Consider the following 22,328-nt stretch of genomic DNA (forward strand, 5'->3'; position numbering starts at 1 on the left):
TTCATCTTACCTTACGCTACTATGGTAAAATACGCGCTTTGACTTTTCTGAACGCCATGAACTGTACAGAAATAATTCTGCATTGAACATCAGTTTCTATACTTCAAGTCTATGCATTTAAAATTGCTGAAACCAATATAGAAAACAGCGTCAACACGAAGCGCTTATAATAAAGCGTATCCCAGACTTAAACAAAGAAATATCTACACGGCCAAGTTTGTGACACAGACCAATACCGGGCCCAATAACGAACAGAAATACCGAAAATTGGCGAGCAATGTTTCACAGACTTCTACTGTTACCTTACCCTGCATATATGACTGTCAATTGGCATTTTTACACCACACATTGTTACAACCCCGAACCCGCGGTAGCTATTCCAATATCTTGATGACGTATCCAGCCACGTGACATTTACAATAACAGCTTGACCTTGACAGTTGGAACCAAAATCGCGACACGCGCGATTATTTCCGGTGGTTGGTTGTTCGCGACGAAAATACAGCGTATGTGACCTGTGACGTCACCGTCACGCATTGGTGATTATGACGCATGAGTAGAAAAGCGTTTGGCATTGAAGTTTTAAAATTTCGATTTAATTTTTGTGTTTTTGTTTGTATATAGTTTTAGAATTGTCTGATTGATGTTTTTTACCTTTTGATTGTTTTTCGCGTCGAAAACAATTTCATTATGACGTCACGAATAATGAACTTGAAAGCGGAAGTTATTGTGACGTAATAAAGTTGATTGTGATATATCATGTTATGAAACGTGTGCATTGTGACGAAATAATTGATTTCGCTTCCTATTATCTCCATTGTTTGATTGATGTCGGTCATTCTTGAATTTGGTATTTTTAAGGACTGTTACGTCATAATGGTAACTACGGTGTAACAACAACGTTTGTTTTGAAATTAGTTTCCAAATAAGGTTCGAATCCAATTCATGACGTTTTATCAACATAATAATTTTGAATAATTATCCACCACAATATTACGTCATAATATATACACGTCAATTATAACGTAAATGACGTTTGTTATTGCTAATCAAATAATTAGTTAATTAATTAATCAAGTCTTACCTTGGTTTAGGAAACGTCACTTTCCCCGCTCCCCCAAACACCAATGCCCTCTCGCTCACCATCGAAGATTTGCCTGGTGACGTCATCTTTTTCGGTGACGTCACTGATGACGTATCCCCGGAACTTGAATTGCTCGAAAGTTTACGTTTTACCCACGATATTGACTCTTTGTCGCCCTCTGTCGGTTGCACGGATATCTCGGGTACGTTTGATGACGTCACAGAACGCTTTGTCTTTTGATTATGACGTTCGTTGACTCTTCTCGCGTTTTTCGATGGTGAAGAACCTGGCCTGCCTTGTCGGTTTGTCGAAAGTTTATTTTTCTCCGATGAAGATGTTAGTTTGGATGATCCTGATGACGTCAGAATTTTCTTCTGATCTGATGACGTCACTTTTGTCTCCGGTGTCTTTGATGACTTGCAGAGTGACGTCACAGAACGTCTTTGTGTCACAACAGATGTACTCTGTGAGCTCACTGAAGGTTTAGGTGACGTCACAAAGACCTTTGTTGCAGGCAATGGTTTTCTCGAACCCGAGGCCTCGGGAGGTTTGGGACGCTTTTTCGAATCCGAAATATCTTCACAACTCACAAAGTTGGATGACGACTTCCGACTGGAGTTGCTCCCTACAGAAGACACGGATGAAACGCTCCCTGCTCGACTGCTGGGGGTATATACTCTCTTATCTGTGGGAAACATATACGGAAAGTTAAATTGTGTTTGGTATATCACATATGCATAATGCTATTCTATATATGACTTGTCCCAGCAGGAATATGTAAAAAGCGAAGCAACCGCTGCTGTTTCAATAAACATTATATCGACTAGTAAATTGCTGTGTAAGACAGAACTGACTTTACGTTCGAATTTTTAAACTGTATTGGTTGTAAAAAGCATGTTGGGGTAAGACGATACGTGTTTCTCTTCTTTTCTTTAGGTAGCAAACGCAAGAATATTTACAAGTTTACAATCAGTCGATAATAAAGATGTTATTTCGGTCACAAAATATGGCCATCCGTTAACTCGTGTTTATTTAAAAAAAAGATAGGACACCTTTAGCACATAATACCCAAATATCCTGATCTTGTTTTAAACAATTAACAACGGTCTATGCCTATATGGGAGTCGTGAGTATACAGTTTTATAAAGCAATGAATGTTCTTTGTCTACTACCAAATTGGACGAGAAAATGGAATAATAAGGTGTCCCATCTTCCCCCACCCTACCTAATATAAATTGGTTTACATACGATTACGATGCCAGCTGTTTTCTCGCAATATTTGTTACAGACTTCAGTAAAATTTTTCTTAAGTTAAATTTAACTTTACTTTCTTCTCTCAACAATAGTGTTCAGATTTTTACACGAATACGCGTTTTTTTTATTTCCCTAGAAAGTTGGTGTTATATCGCCACAGCATAATGACAATAACACATCCTGTATAAACTGTAGCGAGGACGTTTATACTTGGTAAATATTTACATCCTTTAAGTTACCTACATGTTATGCTGTAACTGCTAAAATATAGTAGAGTGGGGGAAGATGGGACACCTTTAGCGCATAACATCTAAATATCTTGATCGTGTTTGAAACAAATAACAAAGGTCTATGAGAGTCGCGAGGATACGGTTTTAAAAGTCTTGGCATTTTCTTTGTTTATCACCAAATAGGACGAGAAAATGGAACAAAAAGGTGTCCCATCTCCCCCCACCCTAATATATTATGTTACCGCATTGAACAAGTTTAAATCTTTTCTCTAAAGATATCGCTTACTCTCAAATAAAAGATAAAACCTAAAAATACTTTGTCTTGTTATAGATGTATGTTCATTGTATACTCAATACGTCATAATAATGTTCCTGTTTATTCTTATTAAGCTGTATTCCATCTCATGTCTCATCGTAGCTTTATTGCAAAACTTTATAACTTGGTTAAGCATAATATTAGCGCATAATGCTGATAGTGACATAACAATGTTACTCATACCAGGAACAAACGAACAGCGTTCTAAACAACCTGATCTCACACAACGTAATAATTAAACACACGCGACCTCCGCTAAGCAACTGTGAAGGCGTATGCTAGCACGTATGAAGTAAATCTATACATATATATAACCTATTCTGTATCTTGCTATATTTTCTTGTACTTATACTACTATTACTTAACTACTGTTACTTCTATACAATAGTGTATCATCCTAACCCAGTGTTCACCAGCTAAAACCGTCAGCAGATCTATGTTAACGCTTTGTTCTAATTTTATATCTTGAAAATCTACACTAAGCTGTTATAGAACCGACATAGCCCGCTAAGTTGTAATTCCGTGATTTTAGCTACCGGAAGACCTTAATACCGTGCTCTGACATCTCACAAAGTAAACTGTGATGTCACACGGTCACTGGAGCAATTGAATGCAATAACCTGTTGTGACGTAACACTTAGACATATATTCTATACAACTCAACTTATAGTCTACAACTCTAGATTAGATTTTAGCGATTGACGCGAAAAATGACGTCATCGCGGCGAAGCGACTGAATCAACGAGTTCTAGAACTGGGTGATTGTTCTAAATACTCGGCACCGCGATCTGCAAGCGTTATTACCAATAGACACTTTAACAAAGAAGCAAAAATAGCGTGCACTAACACATTGCCCCATCACTATATACAGGATGTGACGTCATCGTCACGTATCACTTGTTCTCGGTATAAAACGCGACATAAATTATTTTGCAACTTGTAAACTAAAAACTACCAAAGCTAATTACTGATAACTACCGCATAAACCTGTCTGTGCCGTAACAATGTTATTGCTGCGGTTGGTGGCATTGTTTATAAAGCGTTTTAGCGGGTCGTCATTTCCGTTTATTTAGCGTCTCTTAAATTTCCCGCGAAACGTTCGCGTCAATGCAGTTGTGATGTCATTGACAATGACGTAACGTGTACGTATCGAACCACACGCAAAAACCGAGAGTTGTAATCAATCAATGTCAGGGAAGTAACGTTCATTTGTCGTCACGTTTAAACATGACGGTGTTGTGTTATTGTACATGTTATCGTTACACGGCTACACGTTGCTTTAGTTGATTAGAGGCTCAGTTGGTACCAAGGGTGTAACCTAACGGGGCAGTGAGCATGAGGTGTATGTATACAATATGTGTGTATAAGAAGACACCCAAGCACGTTATAGCTCAACAGTGAGCATGAGACACAATGTGTGTCTCGTGTACAAGCAGCAGACATCCATGTTATAACTTGACAGTGAGCATGAGGTGTTTGAACACACCATGTGTGTCTGGTGTATAAGAAGACACCCACGTTACAGCTCAACAGTGCGCATATATGGATACATTCAGCGTATTTTGAGGGTAAACATTTTAGTTTCGTAACCGTAGACATTGCAAGTCCTAAACACCATTGAAAGTACTTGACCCTTGCCACTATTTTCACCCCCGGACAATTATTTAAAACTTCAACTTTCCACTTTCACAAGATCTCTCCCGTGTTGGCAACAATCCCCGTATTGGTAACATAATCCGGACACCGTTTCCCACGAGAGAAAAACTATGGGAAAACGTCAGAATCGAAGTTTTAGTTACAAACTGATTTCTCTTGATCAGAAACGTCAGCACTTAACGTTTGTACTTGGCTTTAACCCGCTACGGTCTATTGAATTTGAAAGATATGTTTGTTTTGCTTTAGGGGTAAATTTAGCGTGCGACTTTTTCGAAAATCGAAACCGGTTTTGGAATGATCGTTAACTGACTTTGTGTAGCTTTGGTATTTTTAACCTTAACGTGACGAAATGTCATGTAGATGCTATATGTACATACAAACGTGGTATAACACACATCGGGGTCGGGTAAAAATATTTTAATACAGCGTGTCATAATGACTGTCGTTTTACCGAAAAATGCATTCTTTTGTTAATATTTTTCTTAAATATTTTTTTTGTTACACAAAATTATTTCTGTACGACTGCGTCGTTCAAATACAAGTTTAAAAAGCTCTTTTGAGATTTGTTGGTGTTAATATAAAAAGCGGATTACAAAAACATCACTTATCAATTACGACACAGACTGCCAGGTTTTGTACAACACAACATCATTATCACCGCCACCATTGAAGAGTCTAAAATATCGTCATGTAGTAGGGTGGGGGGAGATGGGACACCTTTAACACATAATATCCAAATAGCCGGATCGTGTTTTAAACAATTAACAACGGTCTGTGGAAGTCGTGAAGATACGGTTTTATAATTCATTGAATGTTCGTTGTTCACTACCAAATGGAAAGAGAAAACTAAACGAAAAGGTGTCCCATCTTCCCCCACCTTACTATAAATTAACCCAATGAACCAAATAAATCTATAGCTATGCCACCCATAATATAGATTACACGGTCACAGTGTAACTGTAAACTGAAATAATATTAATGAACAACAACCTATTTATCTATGGCCGCACCAAACAAATATTTTTAAACTACAAAATTACACAACTTTATTTTGTCAATTTGGCTAGGGCAGTTATTCTAATACAAGTGAGCGAAAATACGGCGGTTCGCCTTAAAGGGGCGGTTGTTATGGCAAACTGGCTTAAGTATAGATCACTTAGTTTTAAAATAATCTGTTTTAATGTTCTGCCTAACAGAATAAGAGATTGATGATGTAATTTAGGCGAAATATATAACGTGTATATTATAGGCTATACTATTTGTTGGACTTCGATTTTGCTTGTTAGATATTTCGTAGCACCAGAACCTGACTGTTTTATGTTCTCGCTTATCTATAAAGATATGTACAACTCCTTACGCCTGCCATGTAACTACACCAACTACAGACCACCAACTGCATTTAACTCTTTATATCTTCCCAGATAAACTGACATTGCATTGAAACACCAATCTTCCCACTGGAATATAACTTATGTGGTTCCCCATATAACTGTGTTAGAGATTCAAAACTCACTTGGCTCACGTTAAACTCGCACAACCAAAGTTTAACTTGAGCAAACAAAGCTTAGCTACAGCACACATGCCCTTGAGTATAACTTATTGCCTTTAAAGCCGGCATACGAAGCCAAATCTCACTTATTATATTCAATGATAAAATACTTTGCACCGGAAACATTACAACTTCTCTCCCCAAGCGAATTACACTCTATACTTTTACAACCCGCAGTGACGTAAACGACAAAACGAAAGTAATATTATGCAGTGAGAACTTTCGGTTCAACTAAGTTAAAGCTTGTTTGAACTAATATTGCCTGTAATTGCATGGTTTGGATGCGGCCCTAGATTTTTCTATGGGGTTTTGACTCGATGGTGAGCATGAGGTGTATGAATACACCATGTGTGTCTGGTGTATAAGAAGCCACCCATGTTTTACCTCGACAGTATAGGCATGCGGTGTATAAACACTCATGTTATAATGTATACAAGATATACTTCAACGTACAAACAACCAAACAAGCTTACCTGTCTCCGCCTTTGCATCCCACAGTAGTTTCACTTGACTGAAAGTCTTGTGCAGGTTGGGGTCCGACATGGATCTTCTGTGGCGACCTTTTCTACTCAGTGGCCTGTCGGGAGGTTTCACATTGCGGCTCACTACGTCACGAACGTTGACGTCATTGGATGTCACGTCACGGACTGCTGGTTTGGTGACCTTGGGCTTTTTTTCAACTTTGGAAATCCGTTGTTCCATTGCGGCGACGGCGCTTCTTACATTCACTGTAAAATAAACATAAAATGTAAGATTTGTCGTCAAAAATATTTGTGCTGGGTGAAAACTTCATTAGAGATGTTGATGCAAAAAAGCACAGAAATAAGTACTAAGTAGCTTCTAATGGTAAAAATGATTAGGAGTGCACCTTATAACAGGCTGAGTACTGTAAAATAACGTATAAGAAACGCTATAGACATCAAAAGACAGTTTATTCCCATCGTATATAAAATGAAAACATTACAACACGTTACCTGGGTGTTCATATCTTGAATTAATATATCCACGATGGTCTATAAACTGACTTTTATCTACAGCTGACATTATTCTCATTAACTGTAAACGCCCCACGAAACTACAGGGTGTGCTAAAGTTACAAAGTACGAAATGATGTTTCAGCAACCTTACAAAATCGAGGAAACGTCAGCTAAATATCTGGTACCACGAAACATTGTGTGAAATGCTATTTATGTGCAAGTTAAACGCATGAGTTAACTATATGGGGTGGTATTTAACTAAGTAATGATGTAAATGTAATTAAAGTATTGTGTTAGAGGTCATACAAAAAAGTCTATTTTTGGGCTACAAGTTACGCCAATGAATTTTATCTATAGAACATGGCTATTTTGGAAGCTGCGAAAACTTACACATTCTATCTCTCATTTATGTATATTTGAGTTTAACATGTATTTTATATAGTCTAACTTAGTGTCACATTTCGAAACGTCTTTTTGTATTAACTGAAATTGTTTTTTTTTACTAACAATCTGTATCTACTTTGTGTGAACCCGTACAGAACGCTGCAGAAGACTAAAATGTAGATAAAGAACAAACTGCATTTTAAACGCAGGCAATTTAAATTACCATCAACCAATATCATTATAACAATCAATTTAAAGTCATATCAACCCATAACGTAATAACACTAATACCACTGCAGCCTATTAAACACCATAACACAATAAACGCGTATAACCTTTCATATGCCTGACAGTAATAAGTCAAATTAGCCTATAACTCCCACCTTACATAGAGGACGCTTGGCTGAACTAACTACTATACAAACATGTCTTTAGTAATCAGAACATGGTTGTTTGGATATCATATATAAAGTAAACAACCAGAGATTCGACTTTACAACTTTCGTATTGCTGCATACGGTATGACGTCACATACAGGAAGTAGCTGCACACCTTGTATAAGCGTTAACTTAAGAATTAGGAAGTAAATATCTTAATTCAAACGCGGTCACAACATTGTTTTCTATGTCTTAACGTCGACCAATCATAACACGAAGATTCGGCTGCTGTAAACGATGAATACGTCACAGAGCGTATTATGGTGTAACAATAATACAACATTTCGAAGCGCTGAGAGGCTATTATGACGTCATATCCTAAAAAGCGTGGCCCGAAGTATATATAAGTGACGTCACTGGCACATCTCTGATTAAACAGATCGACTATTATGACTCATGAAAACAGACACAACGCAATATAATACATGTCTTCTACAGAACATGAAACATACTGAACGCTAAGATATTTCACACTGAACTGCTACAACGCGAAATGACCTTAGAGCCGCCACATTGATTACCATTTACATTTTATACATAGCGACCAATTACAACCGAAACCAAGCACGCCACAAACCGAAGTTCTTTATAGAAACTACAGCGTACATCACTCTCGTATTATCCGTATGACTAAACCAACATAGATAACATAATCTTCAATAAACATAATCTATGCTTAACCATCGCTTAACCAGAGATTAGGCAACTTAACTTTTAAAACAAACACAAAGATACAACTTCGCTTAAATACAATAGAATCTTAATTCAAACATTCGTTTAACTTCGCTATAACTAAGCCATAGTTTGCTCTGACCAAGCCCAAAGTAAAATAAACGCCACTTAACCATAAGCTTAAGGGTTGGAGACAAAATAACTTCCGTTTTAAAGGAAATGACAATAAATAAAAAACAAGCGAACCGCTATTACTTTGTTAAGTAAAGGGATATACTCTTTACGATAAAGCAGCAGTGTGACGTCATAAGGCGTAGCGGTAAAACAAACAATAACATTATTGTGACGACTAAATGACACTTCCTTGCGCTTATTTAACGGGAAGTTTTAACACAGATTTCGTCGATTGGTTTTGAATGAAATTACAGCAGGAACTTATTTTAATACAGAAGTGGAATTATACTTCCGCTTATGGGTTTTAGGAACTAAATGTTCCGGGTTGTACAACTATGGTTAAATGTTTAAATGTGCTGCAAACTAACGGGTTTTGACCTATAGGCCTATATGAACCCTAAACAACCTATTTCATTAAAACGTAGTTTTGATTTTTGTATAGTTTTTTTCATGCAAGTTGCCCATTGCCGTATATCGAACGCTACAAACCTTATCTTCGCCTAAAAAGGGCAAGAAACTGATTTAAAGGAGTACAGACAAGAAAATTGATGCGATGACGTAATTTACCGCGGTTTAAGTACGTTTGTAATAAAAATATGATTAAAGAATCTCAAGGGAGTAACTTCCTAACCTGGTGTGGTTGGTCTTCTTGTAGTATGGAGGTCTCCTGGCTGTCTCTTCGTTCTAGAACTTGGCGAAAACCTCGGCGTTTGTCGTCGTCTTGTGCTTGGTATAGAGATCGTATAGTTGGGCTGACAAGAGGCGTTTGCAGGTCTAATATAAGAAGGCACGTAGCTGGGTGGTCGATGACTAGTGATAGCTAAGCTTTCCGCATTGTTTAATGCAACGGGGCTTTTCTCGGTTGATTCTTTGCTCGGTGACGTCATAGAGGAAAAGCGTGCCATGCCAACTTGCAGTGCGTGGCTCGACGTTTCGTATCGAGTCATATCTACCTACGTAACAATCGAATTCACTGTGACCCTACAAACCTGCGTGTGACATCACATAAGATGAGTGAATATCGAACATCTCCTACTCTGACATCAAAATCCTTGATCTGACTTAACAACGAAGGAACTCTAAGACGCGACCTGATATTGTGACGTCACAAGGGGTTGGCGAGAGAAAGGTGCGGAACCCCAGATCTAACTATCGCGGGCGGGGAATTCGTCCCTATTGTTGCGGGTCTGTGACGTCACAAAGACACGCTGCGATTGAGCGCCATAACCGCGATAAAAATCTGATAATTTAAATCGCGTTCTGCGCTCAGTAGAACAATGAACAAATTAATCGTAACTACGACACAATCATGTTTATGACACATATATGTGCACTTGTTATGTCATAATCATAACAAACGTTATCTGTGATGATATAACTTACAAATAAACTTACTTTATAACTTGTATTTCTAAATATAAACTGCCAACATTTCCAAATAGTTTTTATAATGGGTATCTCGTTTCTAAACGTCTGTAACTATAGTGCAAGACGCGATTACCAATTTTTGCCACACATTGTTTTCCCATTCAGGTTCTGCCATACATAGTATAGTAATTTGGGGTAAAATGGTTCATGTTTTCATTCTCTCTTATCGACCCATTTGGTAGTAAAAAGAATATTCAAATAATTATACAATCGTATCCTCACTACTCTAAAAATAGCTTTTTTATTATTAAAAGCATGATTGGGAAATACGGGATATTATATGCTGAACGGTATTCATCTTACCCCCAATATTATAGGTCTAATACATCTCTAATGCTAAATTTATTTTGCCTACCGATGTTTTAACGATCGATACCTCTGTGTTATCGCTACAGCATTAACGTTCGCCTTAAACTCGATTACGAAACTGAAGATTTAACCTTGTAGTGATGAAACACTCCCTATGGTGACGTCATTAAACAAATACGCTTTCGTCGCGTTTTCGTCTATTTACCTACCGAGAGAGGAACTACCTTAATCTTTGTCTGTGACATGAAATTATGAAACATATTACAATCTGCTTTGGTTCTTTTAACAGCTGGCAGGTTTTAATTAAACTTAAGACGAAATATAAATCTGTCAGTGAACAAACACGGTGAAATAAGAGCCAATATTTAAACTATACACTAAAATAGCAGTGTACTTTATAAGTATATGGTATACAACACTAACTGATTATTTCCGCTGGTAAATTACTACACACTGCAGTTTATTACGAAATAATGATAATTCAAAGATTATCTCAATAGACATTATGACGTAACTATCCATTGTTCAATTACTGCCTCAACAATCAGTCGACCCCCAAAGGAATTTTCGTGTTTTAGAGCGAACAGAAACGAAAGTGTTTATTTTAAAGGGGAATTGATACCGTTGAAATATTTGTAATGATTTTACGCTGATTTTAATCGGATTTAAGACAGTCAATGCCTAAAAAAGGTCGAACTGTTTTAATTCTCCATTATAATTTGCGCCTATGCATTCTATATGATTAATTTAAATTGACGTATTCTTTGTTACAGTATAACTCAGGAAAATAGGAAAAAAACTCAAATCATATTTTAAACGCAAATCCACGTAAACTTATTCTTGGTTCTATAGAGTTCCAGAATCTAGACATACATTAACCCTTGCACCCTTGGGCGTGTTTTGCTTAGTCTGGTGACTCGTCTGGTCATATGTGTTATGGTTGTTGTTACCAAACAGAATATCTGCATATTCAAACACAATGTTTATTAATGCAAATATCAACAACGGGGGATTGAGAAACCAAACGTAGCTTCATGATTATAAATATTTAGATATATAGTACGGTGGGGGGAGATGGGATATACCTTTTTATTCTGTTTTCTCGTCCCATTTGGTAGTAAACGAAGAACATTCAAAGAAATATAAAATCGTATCCTCGCGACTTCCATATAGACCGTTGTTAATTGTTTAAAACACGATCAGGATATTTGGATATTATGTGCTTAAGGTGTTCCGTTTTCCCCTATCCTAACTATATAACGATGTCGTTACCCACCATCACACGCGGACAAACAAGCGTCTTTCAAATATTTGAATCGAAGGAATAGTATTTGCGATATTATGACGCACTGTATCCATCTTACTCCACAGTATATGTTACATATTGTTAGCACGTAATATTCGATATTTCTTAACGTAAATTTAACAATTAAAAGCGCTCTTTTAAACTCGCGAGGATGCAGGTAAATAATTCTGTAACATTCTTTGTTTACTACAAAATTGGATGATAAAAAAAACGAAACTTTGGACCATCTTACCCCAACTACATATAACTTATTGTGCATCTTAAAATAACGACTGTTCTGACACTTTGTTTAAAAAAATGGAAACTTTTTCACCCCACGCTGCGGGCAACGACATTCGTTATAACAACGTCTAACACTTTAGAACAATAACAAAAAAAAACATATAAAACTAACATTAAGAAAACCTGACCTCGTAGGGACTTCTAAACTTAAATAGCAAAAGCTACGACTTTAAATAAGTAATCTTTTATCCTGCAGGATATTTACTTCATCATAAACTTTTATTGTGTAATCTACGCTGACATTGTTATTACCGTGCAAAGCAAACACGTTTCAATCATTTACAAGCCCAATACCGATGTTTTACAACAAATATGCCCTTCAACACCTTGGGTTTAATGTAACGCATAATTTCGACCAAACTACTACGTTATAAACATACGAAGCGTGCAGCATTCGACCGCCATTGTTGTTGTATTGGCACGCATACAAAATATCACCTAAGGCTAGATTTACTTGCCAAATGCTGCAATAAAAGTCGCAGGATAAGCAAGTAATTCGTAAACTTCAGCTGCATTTGTTTTGTTGTTAATCCAATTCAAATACCGATACTTGTTTCCTATTGGCTGAGTCACAGCAATTCAATCGCTAATTGGTTGATATTTAATGAGTCATAATTTGCACTTGGAAAAAGGTCAATGCTTATGCGAAATAAACTAAGTATAATGTAACAATACGAATACTTCATTCACATTTAATAAAAATCGACACATTTTTTCCACGTTCAACCCATCGCGCACCTTTAGCGTCGTCTAGCGGCCATAGAAAATAGTTTGAAGAACTGTTTTTTAAACTTAAAATCTCACGGATACAACAGGTATTACAGAAATATACGATTCATTCTTGTAAACAGCGTCAACACTATATAATGTGTAAGGTAAAAACAACCAGTGAATGAGTTCGGACTGTTGAATTTGCCTAACTTTTTCTTAAATTTAGCTAAATGCAACATAACTAAAAATAAACATGTTTCTACCAACCATAACATCGCAATATTTTGAAGGACATAAAACTAGTCACAAATGACCCAACCTGCATTATCTGCACACAACCTGTATGTGACATCACAATAAACATGGTAGCAAAATAATAGGTAGCTTGTAAATTGCACATAAAATGTTCTGTATAAGAAACAGATCACTCAATAATTTCAATAAAATCAATAATTTCTTGTCTATATTGCTGATGTTTCTCTAAAAACGTGAAGACTTTCCCTGTGTGATAACTTGTGGGTTGAGGAAATGGTGTTTCTATGTTTGAATACATTAGTTTTTGCCATGGATTTCCCGTTTTTCTTCCGCCCCACTCTTGGACTCAATTTAATGGTTCGTTTTCCTCGTTTAGGGGAAGTCCCTCTCTTACTACCCTCAACAGACAAATAGTTTGTTTTAAGAAAATCGTCCGATGAGGCAGATCGAGTTAGTTTTGGAGACCGCTCATTTTTCATCGATAATTCATCAAAATTCATTAAGTCGTTCTCAGAGTCTGCCAAGTTGGCGAGTGAGTTCGACTTTGGGCTTATCTGGAAGTGATTTTCATCTAATTCCAAACCTGAGGATAAAGAAGCCGTACCATGTGACCTGCTGCTGATGAGACTTCTCCTCGTCTCTCCTAGTTGACAATCCGAGGTGTACGAACCAACTTCTTTTTCCAAACCTTCAACAAGGATTTCCAAATATCTACAAAGTGATTAAACATTTGACTGTGTGTAACAAAGCGGTTGTATATTTGCTCGTACCTACAACTCTACAAGTGATAGTATAAACAATGGAAAATTAATATTTGCAAGTACCCACACAAAACCCACTGAGCATTTAGCAAATAACGGAAAATTGCAAAGAATCCAGGAACTTATGAAACCGAAACCAATACTCTTTGCTAGATTATATTGAAAACACTTTATCTATCGACAACTATAACCTAGCACAGTTGGTTGCCTGGTCCTGAGGTTTAGTATTAGTATAATCAATTAACAATCCACAAATTTTTAAGCTAACTCTGTAATCACAATATACAACTAACTGTGACACATCATAACTAACTGTGACACATGACAAACCAATCACCAACTAGCCATTGACGAAAAATTACTGTAAAGAAGTATTTACACATGATAATCTGTAATGCATGAACGCCTAACCAACAAATATGAAACTAAAAAGTACACAAATCAACAACCCAAAGATTTCAAAATAAAACCAATATAGATATTATTGAGTTTTATTTTAAACTAGAAAGGCCTGACTCACAACACATTTATCTTTTTATGCAACCTAAACAAATGCTTCAGATAATTTACTAATTAAATTATAAGCACAGTATTTTTTTCCTTTGTTGACAACCTATTGTTAAACTGACTCATAGTTTCAGTTTAGCTGCTATGTAACTGCTGTACCGGATTTTAATTGATTGTTACATGTAATGAAAAACTTATATCGCCAGAAAACACATTATATATATTATTACGATAAATTATGACAAAATTTTCGCTAAGTGAGGGAAAATAAAAATGTGGCATAAATCTAAAACCAAAACAAACATTAACAAAGTGAGTGCAAGAAAGTGTGAAAAACACAAGGTAATACTACATACCTGTAACTTGAGTTAGACAAAGCTTTGATCCATCCCAAGCAATCTTCATCATTGGATGCGGTGAGTTTGTAAACTCGTGATTCCTCCCCACTGAAGTGGATGGAGAAAGTATACGGGGAGTCCCCTCCTTCAGTGAGCTGTACCGAGGACTCTTCGAGCACGATGGCTCCAATCGGATCGCGGTCGAATCTGGGGTTGAAATATTATAATAGTTTGATACTACATTTACATAGGCCTTGAATATTTATATTTGCAAGGAATTCCTTCAGCGCCTATGGTTGGGCACACAGTCCTGTGAAATAAAATCCAACTTTGACCCAAACTTCATTCTGATGTATCACCTCGCATTAAAATCTTAACTATATATATGATATGTGGGCTATGTTAAACATCAGTATTAAAACAACTAACTTTTTACCGAATAAAAACTAAAACAGCTGTATAGGCTTAAAAAACACAATTAGTAGCTCACCTTTTATCGAAATAGAAGAGAAGGTTTCCGCGTAAAACACACCATCGTTTCTGGTAACTTGTGTTTAATTCTCCTTTCTTCCAAAGCCAACCTTCCTTGTCCGGTAGATCATTACATGAAGCGTAGAACGACAACAATCGTTCATTTATTTTCATCTTTTTCTTCTTTAAGTGAAATTTATCCACACATTTCTTACATACAGCCTATCAGGTCCAACTCTAAATGATCAAAATCAATAATAAGTGCACACAACAGGAACTTTGTATCAAAAAACTTTGTAAAGGTTTCTATACTAAACAGACATGGCATATACCACATTGCATAAGGTTAGCTGAAATTGGGCCTGATTGTGTCTGTTACAGCATATATAACAATAGTTTGGAGCAAGTTACAGTAAAGTGTAAGAGGAGAATGAGCATATTTATATCTACTTGAACTTTTTTTACAAGTTTGGATTCTATTAAATAGAGTGATGAAAATACAATATAGTATAAAAAATAAAAAGCTTATTATAATCATTTATTTAAAAGTATATATATCAATTTACAACAATTCTTGCATTGTGAAGAATGAGTAGTTTAGCACAATAGTAAAACTATATGTTTAAAAAATAGAAGACTAACATAAACAAACATATTTAATGATTGAGCTTCATTTGGGTGGGGCTTCAAGAGGTGTAACAAAACATGGGGTGACATCATTTGTTTTAGCACCCCAGTTTCTCAAAATAGCTTTGAACCTTATGTTTAAACAGACAACAATCTTGATAAATTTAAACTGAATTATGGGAGCCAGAAATAATATGGGGTGTAATCTCTTAAGTGACATTGAACTAACCCCACTGTATAAAGGTATTACTGGGGCCTGATAGCATTGGCAAGTTTCCTCAATGCATGCTTGACAGTGATAGTAACTCTTCCATTGAACCTATTATCTTCTTCCATTGTTCCATATGCTTGTAATTCTCCTGGAACAATTTCAGTCTCTGGCGTACGCAGGTGCTCCTCTGGTATCACCACTATAAGGCTTCTGTGTGGTCTTGTTGTTATACAATCATGGTGGGCAACATTTTTCGCGTGATTCATGTAACCTATATCACCACCAGGGGAAGCAATCCAAAATATCAACATGCAGTCCTTGATAAAAGCTAAACTCTTTTCCGGTAGTGGTTCACCATTTGGATAAAGCCAGTACTCATAAATACATGAACGGTAACCGAGAAGCACAACTTTATTGTGAACGCGCCGAGCTACTTCTTCATTATTGCTGAAAATCCCAACATGATACTAAAATGAATGAAAAAAAAACTTATTTAAACAGCAAAACGTTTCAAAAGACAAACTTTTGGTATTACAATCCACAGTAATTTCTAGTTAAAATACAATAAGCGTTCTAAACCATTTGCTGGACATACGGTTAAACAAAGAACAAAATACCTGGTATGGAGCTGGCACTTGCCACTGTCGTACATTTCCCAACCCTTGACCAACGGAATTATTACCCTCATGAACAACGTTACTCATACCATGTTCTACAGGTACATGAGCTGCTTCTTCATAAACTACGACTGAATCATTATCGCCTTCCGGTCGTTCGTTGCTTGTGCTGATCGATGCGCTCATAGTATTTCGGTTTGCGTTTGCCATAGACGTGTTTACGCAAATTTACAAAAGTCTTCAATATCTGTAAGATACTTTTGCACAAAAAGGCGCAAGTTTTAAACCAGTCTTATATTCCTACGTCCCACAAACGAAAAATTACAGCTAGTAGTTTACCTTGTCGATAAAACCATAGATATCATACGGATAAAACCTGATCGAATTTTTTTAGCCGATTTACGCCGGAGATTTTTCACTGATCTCCCGGGATCTACTACTTTTTTTTCTGGCAGAGCAGATTTTTACTTCTCGAGATATTTTCTCCTCCCCGGTTTTGACCAAAGTTACAAATGTCATTCCATATGGTAAGTTGCTCACATTTTTGCAAAGGTAGCTTCAAAACAAACATTTTATTTACGATTTTGATATGGTTTTGTGCAATTCAATCCTGACACAAGAGTCGAATTGAACTTTCAATTTCATAAAACTTTTGTAGTATAAAAATTAAAAAACAACATTTGCATAAATTACTGGTATTCCCAGAAAAATTATAAAAGCATAGTTATTAGTTCTCTATGCTCTGATTAAAACCACTCGCTGGTTTTAATCTCTTTGGTAGAACCATAATGGTAGAACAATATATACGATACGGCAACACTGTACGTTTTTATCACATGATAATCGGAATTCTTCGGAGATATTCGGATTTATCCTGAGCCCCTGTTCAATTTTATAACCAAAAAGTTGTAAACACTTGTACGAGTTTTACATTTGCCTCGAATACGAGAATATCATTTGCAATGTCACAATGGAGCTACAACCAATACAGCCACCATGGTAATCGTCCTGCACCAAATCCAAAAGATGAAGACGACTTTTCTGAACTCCTGGAAGATGCATCTAAAGACGAACTGCAAATGCTGATTGACAATGAAGATAAAATACTAGAAATAGTAATGGACGATAAAAAGGTATGGCTACTACGATATACGGCTCTGTTTGTCTATGTTCTGTATATAAAGCACAGAAATTAATCCAATTTGTTACGATTTTGTGTAGTCTTGTTTATTTTAACAACTTTATAGTAAATGCAATAAAACAACATAATAATCAAGTATGTCACAAAATATCAATTGTATATCTTCAAAAACAATGTCTAATATAGTAATATATATCTTTCATTGTAATAGATAATCTACATACTTGCCTACTTGTATACCTATTGTTTGTACAACTCCTAATATAATTACTTCCAGGTTAAAGACATGAAGATGGATAATGTAATGCAGCAAGCATCAAACAGGAGTATTGCAGATGATAATATCAGTAAAGAACCTCATCTTACCCAGCTGAGAGATGCTTTGGCAGAAAAATATGAGACATTGAAACAACTGAATGATACTTTCTTACTAAACCAAGCAAAATTAGGTAACTTAATCACCCTTTGTTTGTCAAATATATAGCTCTGCATTAGGAGTTAAAACTATAAAATAAGCTGTTCCACCCTGAGTATGGGCCAAATGCTTTGATTGGAGCATTTATATCATAACCAAAAGATATTGGGTTCGAAGTTTAATGTTGCCACCATTGTAAGCATTTGTGATTTTTTGCAAGATACCTAATGGTCATTGCTCTATCCCAGTAATCACTGCATATTTTCTTCAATACAGAAATACATTATATGTACATTAATATATAATACATTTTTGCTTTACCACAAAATTTATGCTTTTAATGTAAACCAGAATCACTTCAAAAAGACACAAACCTGGAAACAACTCTTGCTGTCCTTCAAACAACATGTGCACAAACTGAGGAAGAATCAGAGGTAGGCCTGTGTTATATATTTATTATTTTCCATATATTCCATATATAAATGTAATACCTGTTTTCCATTATTGTGTTAATGTTTTATCAAATTAAAGTGTATTGAATTCATGAAAAAAAGTATTTTTTGTACAAATCAGCCACTTCCAAATTATGTCAATTTACAGTGTTTGCTGTTCAGTATTGCCCTGTTATATCTTTTACTCTTTTTAACATCAAAAGTGGGCCATATAGAGAATGGATCTGGTGTCAATTTTACCCCATATTTCACTTAAACCATGTAACTGTTTTTGTTGCAGGAACTGGCAGAAGCATTTTTCGCTGGAAATCTTTCAATCGGAGAATTCCTTACTCAGTTTAAAGCTAAACGAATGTTGGCACACAACCGACACATTAAAACTGATAAAATGAAAGAATTAGTCTTGGAAGTACAAAGACAAACCTCCACGCCAGCAGTGCCACCGAGGAACCAGCCAACCAACCAAACTCCAGCTTATCCCGGCTCTTCAAGGAGTGCCTCCCACCACACCCCATATTCTAGTGGGTATGGAGTACCACAACAGGGGAAGTATCCGGGAACCAGTTTCAACCAACCAACAGGACAACAGTACCCAGGATTTAATTGGAAGTGAAATAAAGATTTTAGAAATATGGAATCTTTCTCTTGAGTAATAGTTCCAGTTCCCACTGAATTGGTTGAATTATTGAGAGAAAATTATTAAGATGTCAACAAAAGTGAAAACCAAACAATTCAAACTCTTAACGCTGGTGATGAAATATGTTATTTCAAAAATTCCAAAGAAATATTTCAACTCGTTACATGAAAGATCATAGCAACTTGTTGTTGTAGAATTCTGGTAGAAAAAAATAGGAAAATTAACATTTTGTCTGCCTTTTATATGTAACAATGGAATTTAGTGATGTTATAGTAAGGTTTACGACAGCACAATTAAGCTTCTCTATTCTTATTTCTTGTCTTTATGTGCTCTTGAATTATATTTGTTATTGTACTACACTTACTATGACCACCATACACTTCCATTAAAAATCATTTCCTTGCTTGCTTTGCTGTTTGGATAAGGTGGCTTAGAGTTTAAACAGGTCCATAATTAAAATGTAACAAGATAGTTTTAAAATTTACTGTTACAATTTTGCAAAAGTAAAACCACACACAAGTTTGTGTGCTGGATAAAAATGCTGCGGTGTTAGCACACTACGTACTCACTGCCTACCATACATGTAACATCTCAAAGAAATAAAGGAACAAAACAATTCGGGAATAAAATGAAAAACAAGACAACAGTTTCAATAGCCCAATGCAAAACTTTGTGTTTTTATTGATGCCACAAAACCAATGTTATTCAAAAACCGATGAACTAAGCAAAGACCCGCAACTATTACCTTATAATAATTTTTAAGATCACCACAACTTATTTAAACAGTAGAGGTTATTAAAATTTTTTCATAAACCTTTTTGTATTGTTACTTTGAAACGGGATACAAAATTTCAACTCTTATGTATAACATAAATCCTAAGTTAAAATTAAATCTTATAAAGGATCAACTAAACCTCAGCAATGCAGGACAAAATATTGTGAAAAGAAATGAGAATAAAACTACAGACAAACTAAGTTAAGTCATCATAAGCTTTAAAAAAACAACGCAAACATCTTAAGCTCGGACATATTATTTCTGGTAGAGATACTTCAACCATTTAACATTAAACAGCATACTTTACTTATTAGAGGACCTATATTAGTCCGGCGTAGTGGTTAGCGCGCCTGCCTGTAACCATTAGGTAATGGGTTCAAGGCTAGTCGCTGCTACCATAATGGGCGTATGTGCCCTTGAGCAACACACTCAACAGAAATTGCTCCAACCCAGTGGCCACTAATCGGTTGTCCAAATTATCGGCCATACATAAAACAAATGAAAAAAAACAAAAAATAATCACCTACAAAGTAACATACATGGTAACTCATAAGCTGGCATGAGGTGTTAAACCTGTGTGATAACGACTGTCGTTTTCCGGCCACGCGAGGATAAAGTAAGTTACATTCATTTACAGAAAATATTTAGAACTAAATTTAAAAACAGACATATTTAATTCCAGAATAAAATCAAACACGAAATACCAACAGGGACTAAATGGCTGGACAATAAATAACATGCTCTCTATTCATTTTAATTTGCTTTTATTTACAGCACAAATGCACACTCAAGCCTTTGTTTGGTAAAACCTCTGCCAAAGTTTTAAAATCAACATGCAATAGAAGTTAAAAGCGCATCCTATCATGGGCTTATTATTTGTTTGAATGATACATAGAACCCCTGTATTACCATTTCCCTAAATAAATTATATATTTTAAATATATAAATACAAGCTTTACAATTTTACTAAAAAACAAGGAAAAAACAAATAAAAGACAACTATTACATCACAATACAGCCATCCTTGCTTTTTTCTCTTTCTTTTTCAATCCTTCTTCTTTCTTTATGTTCATGAAAATCAACTTTCATTTGGTTTTGATAATATGAGTTGCACCAGGTACCAGGAGTACCGCCGTAGTTTTGAATAATCTTGTCCACCCCTGTTGAAACTAAACTGTAATCAATATTATAGTTATGAAAATCCTTGTATTTTGACGGAGTTCTTTCCGCATGCTTAGTAGGGGTGGGTGTTGGGTTTGTTCGTACATGGTTTGACTGAAACCAAGGCCTTATATCGCCAGCGTTTTGATTTGGTTTCCGGATGAAAGAGCTTCTTTCAGATCTGTTAAACTTCTTTTTATCTTCTATTAAAGCTTGATAAGCGTTTGAAAGTTCGGTGAATCTTTCTTCTGATCCGACGCTCTTGTTGTGATCAGGATGAACTTGAAGACTTTTCCGGTAAAATGCTTGCTTGATTTTTGCTTCAGAAGCCGTCACTGATACCCCAAGCAAGTCACAATATTGTTTGATTAAAATTGGAGTTAGAGGCCCGATAATTTTATTTGATGCATGTCTTGCTGAATATTGTGTATGACCTTTACCATATTGAAGACGTTGCATCAATGGCCCGTACACACGAGCACACGCTTCAAGACGAGACATCACAAACTTTGAACTTAAAATCAGTTTAAACATAAAACACCATTTTTCTAAATTATAGAGGGGTTACATCAGTTAGGTAATTATCAAACATGGGTAAATTACAACTAAGTAAACTAAGTAATACACCAGTAACAGCAACTTTATATTAGCCCTGACGGCCTGACATAACATCAACAATCTGATCAGTTAAACGTGTTTGTAATACACATAGTCGTATACAGGATACAGCAGTCATAAAAATAAATTCATTGGCACATATTTGGCATTAATATAACCTTATACTAACTTTCCATGTACTTTTATCCTACATATTACCCTAATACAAAGCGTACGCACGTAGAATACTCATGAAATATACGATTACATTCACCTTGTTTATGGAATTCGAGCACGGAACATTTGTCGATTTTCTGCCGGGTTAACTTACTTCTTTTCCCGCGGGTGTGATTTTGACCTGTCAAGGTGACATTTTTCGTCCCCTATTTTTAACCAGTGATAAAAATTAATTTGCAGCTGTCTAAACTTCGTTGTTTGTTCGCATATTACATTTGAGATCTTTAAATACAGTAAACGTACATGTGCACACAGTGTTATTAAACAAAATAGTTGTATGAGTACATAAGTACCTTTTATTTTTCATAACCACATATGTAACTTTGTGGGTGATAGTTTTTTTGAAAAAAACTTTGT

The 22,328-nt window shown here is 35.8% G+C and overlaps 5 protein-coding genes across 8 annotated transcripts in view; 1 reads left to right on the top strand and 4 right to left on the bottom strand.

Annotated features, from left to right (window-relative positions):
* The window catches only part of zf(fyve)-4 (zinc finger protein), a 24,466-nt gene extending 14,546 nt beyond the window's left edge, over positions 1 to 9,920 (bottom strand). Inside the window, exons 1-3 of one of the 4 annotated variants that reach the window (XM_026834925.1) lie at positions 9,365 to 9,920; positions 6,563 to 6,817; positions 1,085 to 1,769 (exon numbers count right to left, since the gene is read on the bottom strand). In XM_026834925.1, coding sequence (XP_026690726.1) covers positions 1,085 to 1,769; positions 6,563 to 6,817; positions 9,365 to 9,680 — 1,256 coding nt within the window. In that variant the 5' untranslated portion in view covers positions 9,681 to 9,920. 4 annotated transcript variants of the gene reach the window in all.
* A 2,721-nt stretch (positions 9,921 to 12,641) lies between these two features.
* LOC100177328 (sesquipedalian-2) lies at positions 12,642 to 15,345 on the bottom strand. The gene is made up of 3 exons (XM_026835067.1): positions 15,121 to 15,345; positions 14,649 to 14,837; positions 12,642 to 13,735 (listed from the first exon to the last, which is right to left on the bottom strand). The coding sequence occupies exons 1-3, from the start codon at positions 15,273 to 15,275 to the stop codon at positions 13,231 to 13,233; spliced, it is 849 nt and encodes a 282-aa protein (XP_026690868.1). The 5' UTR covers positions 15,276 to 15,345; the 3' UTR covers positions 12,642 to 13,230.
* LOC113474362 lies at positions 15,338 to 16,930 on the bottom strand. Its single transcript, XM_026835070.1, has 2 exons — positions 16,557 to 16,930; positions 15,338 to 16,406 (listed from the first exon to the last, which is right to left on the bottom strand). Exons 1-2 carry the CDS (start codon positions 16,764 to 16,766, stop codon positions 15,975 to 15,977), a joined length of 642 nt encoding a protein of 213 aa, XP_026690871.1. The 5' UTR covers positions 16,767 to 16,930; the 3' UTR covers positions 15,338 to 15,974.
* Positions 16,931 to 17,366: 436 nt separating this feature from the next.
* On the top strand, positions 17,367 to 19,840 carry LOC100179674 (vacuolar protein sorting-associated protein 37B-like). Its single transcript, XM_002126900.5, has 4 exons — positions 17,367 to 17,689; positions 17,975 to 18,146; positions 18,464 to 18,546; positions 18,845 to 19,840. The coding sequence occupies exons 1-4, from the start codon at positions 17,519 to 17,521 to the stop codon at positions 19,175 to 19,177; spliced, it is 759 nt and encodes a 252-aa protein (XP_002126936.1). The 5' UTR covers positions 17,367 to 17,518; the 3' UTR covers positions 19,178 to 19,840.
* An 883-nt stretch (positions 19,841 to 20,723) lies between these two features.
* Positions 20,724 to 21,742, bottom strand: LOC100182002 (dnaJ homolog subfamily C member 30). The gene has a single exon (XM_026835069.1). The coding sequence runs from the start codon at positions 21,669 to 21,671 to the stop codon at positions 20,979 to 20,981; it is 693 nt and encodes a 230-aa protein (XP_026690870.1). The 5' UTR covers positions 21,672 to 21,742; the 3' UTR covers positions 20,724 to 20,978.
* Positions 21,743 to 22,328: the final 586 nt, after the last annotated feature.

Source organism: Ciona intestinalis, chromosome 7 (genome assembly GCF_000224145.3).
Source record: "Ciona intestinalis chromosome 7, KH, whole genome shotgun sequence".
In the NCBI taxonomy this organism is placed as follows: domain Eukaryota; kingdom Metazoa; phylum Chordata; class Ascidiacea; order Phlebobranchia; family Cionidae; genus Ciona; species Ciona intestinalis.